This window comes from Lygodium microphyllum, chromosome 26, assembly GCF_053477565.2.
Source record: "Lygodium microphyllum isolate KBCC chromosome 26, Lygodium_microphyllum_v1.1.10, whole genome shotgun sequence".
NCBI classification, from domain to species: Eukaryota; Viridiplantae; Streptophyta; class Polypodiopsida; order Schizaeales; family Lygodiaceae; genus Lygodium; species Lygodium microphyllum.
The window spans coordinates 105,896,856-105,909,012 of NC_141160.1; the positions used below are offsets into that span (position 1 = coordinate 105,896,856).

General features: G+C 36.6%; 1 protein-coding gene across 1 annotated transcript in view; it reads left to right on the top strand.

Moving 5' to 3' along the window:
- Positions 1-10,523: 10,523 nt before the first annotated feature.
- The window catches only part of LOC148013642 (nuclear pore complex protein), a 111,837-nt gene continuing 110,203 nt past the window's right edge, over positions 10,524-12,157 (top strand). The window contains exon 1 of the mRNA XM_087668044.1: positions 10,524-10,675. Within this exon, the coding sequence (XP_087524170.1) occupies positions 10,623-10,675 (53 nt within the window). The 5' untranslated portion in view covers positions 10,524-10,622. The remainder of the gene's footprint in view (positions 10,676-12,157) is intronic.

The following is a 12,157-nucleotide window of genomic DNA, read 5'->3' on the forward strand; positions in this document are numbered from 1 at the left end:
TGGCCATTATGAAATGAGCAAGAAGAAATTACTTAAAGTATTAGCATGGAATGGAGAAGGACAATGCATGTTTGAACAAAAATGGTATTCCAATTGTGCTATTTAGTAGCTCAAATCATTTGCTGACAACTGATGATGATAGTTGAACAAAGAAGGACACTTTTGACTTCAATATATGATCCTACATATGAAGCTCCTATTCCTCTCAAAATGCTTGCAACCCTACAAGCTTTTAAGCTTTCTTAATTGGTACAAGCCTATCCTTTATTAGATGAACTCCTCATGGAGGAGGAACTACACGTTGCAAGTAGAATGGGCCAAGAAAACGTTGTATTTGGTGTTATTACATATGTATTGTTACTACTCATAGCACCAACGCTTCTTGATGACTATGTTCCACTTAAAAAGAATCCCAATTTCTTTGATTGGTTTATTCCAAGGCAAAGTGACACAAACCCATATATTTCATTTGCTTCTACTACCATATAGAATGAATGTTCATCCAATGACATAAAGCAAAGTGATGTACATAAACTTTCTACTAACAAGGATAGAATAGTAAAGTAGTATACTTGAGACTCTAGACCCTAACCCTAAATCTACTACAATATACCACACCTAGGATCCTCAACTTAGACATGTCCAGTGACCCTAATTAGCCAGCTCCATCTCTAGCTCCCTAGTCCTTCTCCCCATCCCCCACATTTGCTCGGGGAACATCAAGGTCAAGACTTACCTAGGGAGTCTCAGCTCACCTTGGTAAAACCTATTTCCCTAGGTCACTTGCCCTTTCCTTCCCTTCATTTGATTTAACTAGTGTCATTAATCCTCGATAAGATGGAAAAGGTTCTTTAGCATAAACATAGCATTTTCATCAACTATAACATGTGGTTGATCTAGTAGACAATCATGTGCTTCAAGTCCTACTTGGACTACACTCCATCTTTTGTCCCCATCCTACCTTTTGGACTTTCCCAAAATCTCCTTACAACTCCCTTTTCCCTTAGCAAGAATAATTATTTCCCATCTTCATTAATCCAAGCTACCTTGTTACATTAGGCAACATCAACAAAAGAACCTATGAAGTAGTATTTTAATGATTTATTAGCCTATGTAACTACATGAACTCATTGTATATTTGTACCAAAATCTATACATAATTTCGGATCCTCAAGTACGGGATAATATTTTAGTCTTTCTTAGAGTTCAACCAATCTGCCAAACCAATGGCATCATATGTCATGTGCATAAGGTAAACAAATAGCAATCTTCCCTAGGAAGTGAATACATTTGAGGTTTTCCTTTGTGGATACTCATGATCCATTACTTCTACTTCAATCTCAAATCTAAAATGTAGAGCCTAAGTAGAAGCACATACATAGAAGCAAAAGCAAAGTAAAAGCTATGGAGGATATAGCAAGAGAGTAAGAAGAGAGAGATACCATATGTGGGAACTTCAATAGTCATAGTATATGACCGACCTTCCCTTATTCAATGGACATTAAAAGAATAAAGAATAAAGTGATAGTGATGGGACGTGCCACCTACAATGTACCAATGTGTAATCACTGTGTGTAGTAAATACAAGTTGACATAGGCATAGGTGCCTTTACCCCCAACAATCTCTTACTTAAAGGAGGTGAATGTGCCCCTAGTGAGAGGAGAGAACAATAATAAAAAAACAAAATACAAATATACATAAAGTACAACAAGATGAGAAAAGACGTCATCTTATCTTATACCCATCATCTTCCTAAGGAAGGCAAAACATTTCAGTGAGAGACTTTTGGTGCGTAGATCTAAAGGATTCTTATTAGTTGAGATCTTGACAAGCTCAATAGACTTGTCCTCTACTACCTCCCTGATGAAGTGATAGTGCACATGAATGCGCTTCGTCTCTGTATGGAAGAGTAGCGGATTCTTGGCCAACTAAATAGCACTCATGAAATTTGAATGCAGTGTAAGAGTAATAGTAATACTAAGATCTACCATCAAACAACCTAACCATAGGGCCTCCTTATGGAAGCCTTAGTGGCTACAACATACTCTACCTCAATAGTAGATAATGTTGTGCATTTCTACACCTTAGACATCCAAGAAACAACCCCTCTACCAAAAGTAAAGACATAGCCAAAGATAGATTTCCTACTATTTACATGTATTACATAATCAAAGTCAATGTAATCCATGATTGTAGTATCCCCACCACCATAGCAAATCCACATATCTACAGTGTCTTTCAAGTTCCTTATAATACCCTTCATGACATCCCAATAATGTCAAAAACCAAGTGTAGCCATATAGCATGCCACAACTCCCCCTACAAATGCTTTGTCAAGGTGAGTGGCTATCATGGCATACATCAAATTGCTCATTGTGGATTCATCGTGAATCTTGGTTATCTCAGTCTTCTACTCATTTGACTTGGACAATCTACCTAGCTAACCTTCACATGGGAAGGTAAAGGATAGCCAATACACTTAACATTCTACATATGGAAGTGCTCAAGGGCCTTCTGTATGTACCCCTTTTGTGATACATAAAAGAACCCCTGAGAGTGATCACGCATGATACGCATCCCAAGAATGTGTGAGGCCTATCCCACGTCCTTCATCTCAAATATCTTCTTGAGTTGTTTTTTCAAAGTATCTAGCAGTACCAAGATAATAAGACTGCCATCACGAGCCTTCTTCGTGTAGAGTCATGGATCCATATCATTGCAAAAGTAAGACTATGGCTGCATAAATGCATCAAACTTATGGTACCATTCCCTAGTTACCTACTTAAGACCGTAAAGGCTCTTTCTCAACTTGCATATTAGGTGTTTCTTACCCTTTTCTTGAAAGCCCTTAGGTTGATGCATGTAATCTCATCATGCGAATCTCTATGTAGGAAAGCTATCTTAACATTTATCTAATAGAGATCCAGATCTAATTGAGCAACCAAGACAAACATCAAGCATAGGGTAGTCATCTTGACTACAGGAAAAAAGACTTTATCAAATCAATACCATACTCTTACTTAAAACCCTTAGCAACCAATCTAGTCTTATATGCTAGCTTGGGGCATTCAAGGGTACTCTTCAACTTATACATCTACTTACACGTCAATGCATGTTTTTCATTGGGAAAAGGAACCAAATCCCATGTATGATTTTTTTGCAATAAGTCATACTTTGACTGCATGGCCCTCTCCCAAGAGTGACTATCACCTTTGTACATGGCCTCTTCATAAGTAATGGGATCACCAAAATCTATCAACATAACATAGTCCATGGAGAGCTCAAACTTATCAGAGGCTGATGTATGTCTCTAGTAGATTGCCTCAAAACAAGATATGGGGCATGTACATCCTATCTAACATCATGATCATGGATCATTGGAACATCACCTCTACAGACTATCTAGTTGGTTGTATGGTAACAAGAGGCTCCTCCTAAAATATCACCTTGCATACCTCAACTACCTGCTCAAGCTGCTTCTGCATCTTCTTCTCATGGAAAACAACATCATGGGTATGGATTATCTTCCTAGAATGTAGATACCATAGGCAATATCCCATCACACTTGCATCTCCATAACCAAGAAAGATGCATTTCACTAATTTAGGATCTAGCGTATTATGTTTGTCCTTAGAAACATGGCAAAAAGCTTCACTTCCAAAGACATGCAAACGAGCATATGACTGATGTTTTCCAGGCCATATCTCCTGTGCAACCTAACAATCAATAGTAGTGCATGGGGATCTATTTATTAAGTGTATAACAGTAGTAAAATTGCCTCAATCCAAAAATGATGTGATAAGCTTGCCTAACTAAGTATACTATATGGACTCTCTCCTAAATCATCTTGTTCATGCGCTTTGTGACACCATTCTAAGGTGGGATGTATGGGGTAGTCAATCAACACTTAATATCCCTCTCATCACAAGACTGCTCAAATGCTTTAGAAACATACTCATCCCCATTGTTAAACCATAGGCATTTTAGCTTGTACCTAGATTGGTTCTCAACAAGAGCAAGCCAGTGTTAAAAGACAGATAAGACATCTACTTTCTACTTAATAAGATATGCCCAAACCTTATGCGATTAATCATCCATGAACATAATGAAGTGCTTCGCGTCACCCAATGACTAATAGGGCATGGGACCACATACATCAAAACGCACAAGAGCTAGAGGCTCACCCAAACATATAATGCCAAACTTTTTATGAGAACTACATGTTTGCTTGTCATAAAGATATGGCCACAAGAATCAAAGCTTTTGTAATCAAGAGGCAGAAGATACTACAAATGAGTAAGCATTTTCATTTCCTTCAAGGGCATGTGCTCAAGGCCATGATTCCATAAAGATATATATGGTATGTCAACCATAATCAAAGCATGGTCAATAGACCCAAATACAAGCAAGGGATAAAGGCTACTAGCCTTTGCACCTCAAGTAAAGACAAGATTCCCATAGATAACCTTCCATGCAAAATCACCAAACAATACATTATATCTTGCGTAATCCAACTATCCGACAAGAATAGGCTTTTGGTCGCCAACGGAACATGGTATACGAAAGTATTGCCTGAAGCAAATTGCAATCAAACATCATTAATACCAATAATATTCAATGCCAAGTCATTTTCTAATCTCATAGAACTTGTCATATAGCAATAGGAATGAAACTAATCCCTATGCAAAGTAACATGGAAAGAAGTCCCCCAAATCACGAAGCCAACACTAAGAAAAAGTGGACGAGGCTTCAGCCAACTAACTAGTATCAAGAGAAGAAGCTACCAAGATGTTTACAAGACTTGGGCTCCAAGGCATTTATCTCCTCAATTTTCAGGTTGGACTTAATAGGAATAATGTTGCAATCATCATGTTATGGCACTACAACCTATATATGACCTTGCTTCCCACAATAATGATATATAAGAGAGGCCTTATGACCATGGAACTTACTATGAGGTGTGCTCGCAAGACTGAGACCTTTGTGAGTCTCTACCATGGTGATCGTTAATGCTCTTACCATCATGTCTACCCCTAATAGTCAATGCATAAGAAGTACAAGATGCATCCATGTTCTTCCTATTTATCTCCTATATGAGCAAGGCACCCTCAAGATCCTAGAATTTCAAGCCATCTGTAGGCATATTAGCACACATGGCAGTATGAAAAGTGTCCCATGACTCGATAAGTGTCATAAGCAAGAGCAAGGGAGGAAGATTATCCTTGGACTCTATGCCTTGCAAAGTCAACTAGTTAAAATTGAGTGAAACTCATTCAACTATGCGGACACACTAGTCCCTTCCTTCATGTGAAGATCCATGAGTTGTTTTAGCCAATACATCTATGAAGCAGGACTTTGCTTGTCATAAAGATCCATGAGTTATTTCAATCAATACATCTATGAAGCAGGACTTTGCTTGTCATAAAGATTGCACATCTTTTCCCATAACTTCCAAGCATTATCCTTGGATGCCACAACATTGAAATAAACCTATTTAGACAATGACAATATAAGAGTGGATTTACATAGCTCATCCAACTCATCCCAAGTATCCTATTCAATGCCTTTAAGCTTTACACTCTTGGTTTTCAATTATCTAACTTGCTTCTTTTGAATGAGTACATGCCATACCTTCCAATAGGTGAAATTTGTGCCATCAAGCTTTTGAATATTGATAGTAAATGCCGAGGAGTAGCAACATCAAATTATGTTACTTGGGACGTGGAACTATATTCAAGCATTCAAGCTTTTAGACTACAACACGGGAAGGTATGTTAGTGAGCTCACTATACCTCAAAGCTAGTAGTGTTCTTGCTTTATTAGGTTGAAGAGAAAGATGCATGGCTAGTTAGAGTGGAGTGTTGAGAAGACAAGGTGAGAGTGAGTTGCAACTTTTGAAAGAATAGAAGGCCATCTACTGTCTCATTTGTGTTCTACATTTAGCCCAACTTTTAGCCATTAAAAAATGTGTGTGTATGTTAAGTATTAGAAATTTCAGTTGCCATAATCGATTTGTGCCAGTTCATTTACAAAGGTTTGTAAGTTTTTTTTGTGCATTTAGTTCAACATTTAGCCATAAAAATTTAAGTGTGCATATGTTAAGGACTAGAAATTTCATTTGCTATGATCCACTTGTGCAAGTTTAGTTACAAAGGTTTGTAAGTTTTTCAAAATGGTAAGAAATGGTTGCAGTTAACAAGAGCTTTCAAGTTATGGTGGAGGAGGAGGCACTAAAGAGAACATTGGTGGAAGCAAAGAAAGAGTTTGATAATATGGTAAGCAAGGCAGTTAGCAATCATAAAAATGTTTCTGGGAGGCATCTTAGTCCATTTTAGAAGTCTTAGATTATTGTAGCTTGTTCTAGTAGTAAATGATTATATTCTAGGCTTGGTTGATTTTGATATGTTAGAATTGTGCTTGTCTATGGTTATAGGTTACATGCAAGTATATGACTTTATATGGGACATCAATGAGAAGATGCTTCAAGATGCACCTTCATCTCTTGCACTAGGTCGCCATTGCATAGGAGCCTCATCTAGCATATTTTAGACTTTTGTTAAGGGTTTTGTATAAAATAATAACAAAATACATTTGCTTGACAATGACTTTTATGTTACATGAGCACCTTTAATAAGTTAAGCCATTATTGAAAGCTATATTCTTGAGATTGAGAATCATAAACATAGCGTATTGCAAGTATATTTATTGCAAAAGTATATAGTTTTGCAAACATCGCATAGTCACGAAGATGGCTTGATGCTTTACATGTAAGAAGGTAATGCGACATCTTATTTCCACTATACAATGCTTTGAAATTTAAACATTTGTTTGCTCACTTGTAGATTGTTTTTATGATAGCATCTTATTGTTCCTTCTCTGAAAAACTTAGATTCTTTGAGGAAAGTAAAGAAATAAAAGCAAAAAGAAATTGTCATGCTGGAGCTTGAGAAACTAGCATTCAACAATACAAACTTAATTGTTGCCTTTCTAAGAAATACGTGAGATATTTTATGCAAAATTACATAGCATGGCAAATATCACATAGTCGTGTAAAATGGCCTAATGTATGCAATCCATGAACATTAGCCTAATCAAATAACATTGCATGTCAAAATGTTTCAAATATAACAAGCTCGTGTGTTGTCCTTTTTTTTCTAAACATGCATTGCATTATGTAAATAGACAACCTCCACTTGCTCTCTTGTATATTGTTTTCATGGTAGCATTTGAATGTTCCTAATCTAGAAAACATTTCTTAACCATACTTCTACAATTATGAATCATCACGTAACAATTCTTATGTGTTATCATTCCACTAGCTTATTAATTGCCTTATATCTTCTTCATATACATTGTTTTTTTTATAATTGGTTATTTTGAATACTTATTAAACGATTAGCTTTTTTTGCAACTCTATTAGATCCCACAAATGACAATACAAACCTTTTGATTAGGTTTCTAATGTATCCATGGCTTTGCTTAATCATAATGCCAAGCTACTACACTTCTTTGCATATTGACTATTGTTTTGTGTTGTGTTATTTTAGAATCGGCTTGGGTTGACTAGCTTGATAGATATCATAATCCAAACCACTGTGTATGATTTTACAATTGGCTAACCCAAATGTGAATAGGATATTGTTATATCCATGGTTGGAAATCCACTTTGATGCTTATTTGATTATTTAATCATGTAGCATGTGTTGCTTTGATTTAGGTAACCATGAGTTTCATAAGGCCATTGAAATATTTTTGAAAGATGTCTAAAATCTTTATTAGCCCATTCTCTCCTATCCTAATGTGATGGAGATTCCCATGCATTTGTGCAATGAAAAAGGTGCCCCTAATGACCTACCAAAGGGGTGTGAATTCATTGCCATTACTTGTCTTGAATAACTTGTACCTCCATTTGTTAAGGCTTTTCCCCCCATCTTGTATTGTATTTTAATGTAGGGCATTGGTAAAAATTTGTTATTACATTCATAAATTCATATAAAGCTTCATAGAGATGGACCGTATACCTTTAGACCTTTTTAGATTCATCTAAAATGTTGATAGGTAAACATTGCAATCCAATATTTGAAAATATACTACGTATTAAGACAATGGACCATACACAAGAGTAGTACACTTTCCTTATCTATCACGCTTTTTTTTCTTTAGTACACTTTTTTTGGCACTCATAGCTCTAGATTTCATGACCATACATATTTCTCTATAATTCGAGGACATTTATTCTTAGTTTCAAGTGGTATGTATTCATGGAAGTTATTGGTAAAATTTGCATGTAAGTTGTTAGAGATATCGTGGTCGACAATGGAAGTGATGACTTTGTGAACATGTGTTTTGTTTAGAACCTCCTATCATCAAACATCAATGCCCTTTCCCCTTCCAATGTTAATAAACTTGAAGTCTTGACCTTGTTCATATTGTTGATGGGTACATGAAGTCTTAGCATTGTTTATATTGTTTATAAGTTCAACAATGCAAAATTAAACTTATGTTCTATTCGTATATGAAAAAAGTAGAGTTATGTTTAGTTTATGAAATAGCTATAAGATTTTGAGATGAGTAATGCACCCTTCCATATTTCCATTGTGGGATTTTAGGATTCAATTGACTCTTGAAAACAAATAAGTACTAAAGATGGTCCTCCCCTATAAGTATAGAGAGAAATAAGGACGATATAAATTGTGAAATTAAAAATGAAGTACTAAGTATAACTACAACATCTATGTATAAAATGCATTTTCAAATGCTAGTGGATATCTTTGGATCTTTAAAAGCGATGAACTATTAATTGACATGTTTGTATGTCCTTACAAACATGAATGTACCCAACCCTTCAAAGTAGGACATTTAGATCTTATTTTAAAGATGCATGCAACTCTCTCTAAGGTATTAAATACATGAATGAAATGAGAGCTAATAAGAGTTACAAAATCATAAAGTTGACTTGTTGAAGTTTGCATGGTGTGCAAGCAAAAAGAAGGTGTTTATATAAAATCTATGATAAAATGACATTGATTACTTAAAAATTCAATCATGTGGCTCAAAGAAAGTTTGAAGAATATAAAACAATTACTTTTATACCAAAATCAAAGCACAAGGCCATATATGCATTGGGGGGAAAAAAAGTAACTTCTAACAATCTAACATGTGATTAGTGTTTACATCATTCTCCACTTGTGCATGTGAAATAGAACTAGATATCAACATCATCCCTCATTAGATTCACATGCTCCATTACATTGTTATGAACTTGTTTACACTCCCTACATCGGCTTTCCATAAAAATGTCACCATCCCAATCAAAGTAACAATGGAGAGGATTATCCATGAGCGGATTATCACAATTATATATATATAGATATGAGAGAGAGAGAGAGAGAGAGAGAGAGAGAGAGAGAGAGAGAGAGAGAGAGAGAGAGAGAGAGAGAGAGAGAGAGAGAGAGAGAGAGAGAGAGATGGTGGTAGGAGGTTAGATATGTGGGTGATAGAGAGCACAATATTGGTGTCAGTAGGTAGGGCATAGAGGTCATTAATGCTTGAAAAAATATGTTGCCATGAACTTTGTAGAGACGAGAAGTCAAATATGTGAACCACGTGTTCTTGGTGGCTTGGCACCATTGGGCAACACTTAATTAACTTGCATGTGGCCATGAACTTTGTAGAGATGAGAAGTTAAATATGTGAACCGGGCATTTTTGGTGGCTTGGTACTATTGACTAGCACTTATTAACTTGCACATGGCCATGACACCCTCCTTGCATTCTAGTAAATGGGTATAGTCCATAACCTGCATGTGGCATCACTCTTATGTTGATGTAGTAACTGTCATTTAGTTCTCAAAGAACATTATATTGAAAAGGGCTGGTTTTGAGAATGTGGCTCACAAAATACATATTGAATGCAATATACTATGCATATAAAGCTTCGCTTTAAGCATTATTCAAGATAAGAACTATGAGCTATAGATCATGCATTTTGTGTTGAATGTTTATAACTACGTTAATTTCATGTCAACCAGAGAATTGTCAATCTCTTAAGCGTACCACTACAAACAATAGTCAATATCAAACAAATATAATGACATGACCTCATTCAACTCACATTGTTGCTTATGCTCTTGATTCCGAATAGTTTTAGGGGCATAGATGGTAGAATTGCTTTGGTAGTACATGCTTTCTACTTAGGGAAATTACTGCATAAGTGTATAACATCTCACTTAGAGCATCAACGTTTTGCCTTGTTTCCTCTATCAGAGTCTTGTTTCTACATTGTTCCGAGTTTGGATGCACTTGTCGACCTAGTAAAAGACTAATCTTAATGAAACTTCATGAATTTGGTTTAATAAACTGGATTAACGTTCTTGAACCTTGATTAATCAAAAGGCATGTATACCTTTGGCGAGAGACGAATCTCCATTAAACCTCATGATGTTGGTTGGCTCTATTAAATTCCATGATTTGGGTTTTGATAATCTCGATTACCTGGAAGTTTGATTAAACGAGAGGCAGGTGCAGTTCAAAACGTGGCTGAAAGGAGGAGGGGAGCGCGCCAGTGTGGGGAAGGAAGGAAGCGGGGAGCGCGCCACTGTGGGGGGGCACGAGCTCTGAAAATGGAAATGGAGGCTCTCGCGGAGCCTGAGCGGGAGCTGTATCGCCGCTACCGGTAAGCACCCTTCCTCCTGTCTGTTCAAGTCAGTATAGTAGAAAAATAGAAAAGAGAAAGAAGTCAGAAATCCTCAATCAGCGGCGTGCCTTGATCGGTATCATGCCTTGCAATCTTTTCAATCTTTGTGCAATCCATGCCATGGCAGTGACCCTGGCCATATTAAACTCCTACACCTTGCTAAGACCCTCCAAAAATATTACTGGACTAAGCAGACGCCCGTGTAGAGAGATAAAGGGATATGAGAAAATAATTGACGAGTGGGAGAAGAGGTCTTTTTGTAGAGGGCACATGACAAGATGATTGAAGAAGAGTGGGAGACGAGGTCCTAGGAGGAGATAATAGAAGAAGAGCTCGTATTGTAGAGGTTATACGAGAAGGTAATTGAAGAAGAGTGGGAGAAGAGGCCAGATGAGAAGATAATGGAAGAAGAGTAGGAGAAGAGGTCTTTTTGTAGAGGTCCTAGTGGCCCAACAAGTAGGGGCTGTTCTTCACTATTTGTCTTTGTTGATGTGTTGCATTAGCTCCTGGAGGGTCTCTTGGTGGCTGGAAATGGCCTGTCAGCTGTTGTAACAGTTATGGGAGCCTTATCTTTGTCTCTCTTAGCTTACATAAGGTTGGAATCACCCTCTCTTGCTCTCTCTGGCCTCAAAAACTTGCAAAATGTCTTTTCCACTTGCACATGCAAGTTTTGGCAAGTGGTAGCTTTCTAATCTCATTTTCTAGCATTATCTTTATTGTTACATCGGTTTTTAGCTTTGAAATTTTGAAAATTAATGTAATAATTATTTGAGTGTCCAAAAAACTAGTTTGACCAATGAACAATTAAATTGGCTAGACCAATTCATCTCCCAAGTGTTCTCGAGTCTTCTTTAGCTCTTGGATTGGCATTAAGTACCATTAAATGCCAAATCTCTAGTGTTACTCAATAGCATATTGATCTCTCATGGCATCCAACTTAGTGTGGTAAACTATGTTGATAGCCGATATCGAAGTAATTTTGTCTTTCAACATGTCAAATGTTGAAATTTTCATTGTTGTCAATCTGAAATACTTTTTTTTTTTTTGCAAAGTATACAATGGATAAGAAATTTTAGCAAAGTTTTGTACATACTTCTAGAAGTATCAACAAAGTTTCATAAAGCTACAAAGCTCATGAATATTCTTAAGATGTGGCCATGAACGAATTACCTCCACTTTTGCAAGATTCATACAAATGCGGTTAACCGATACAATGTGTTAAAAAAAGTGGATCTCATGCACAAAGAATTCACTTTTCTTGTCATGTATCCACAACTGATGATTATGCAACTCATTGGATACTATTGCCAAGTGCTTTCGATGCTTGGCCTCATTCTTAAAAAAGACAATCATGTCATTGAAGAAAGTACCCATAAATGGTCTATGCTGTTGAAAAATACATTTCATCATTCTTGGTGCTGAAGTTGGAGGCTTTTTTCCACTTTAAGAATTGACTTCTCT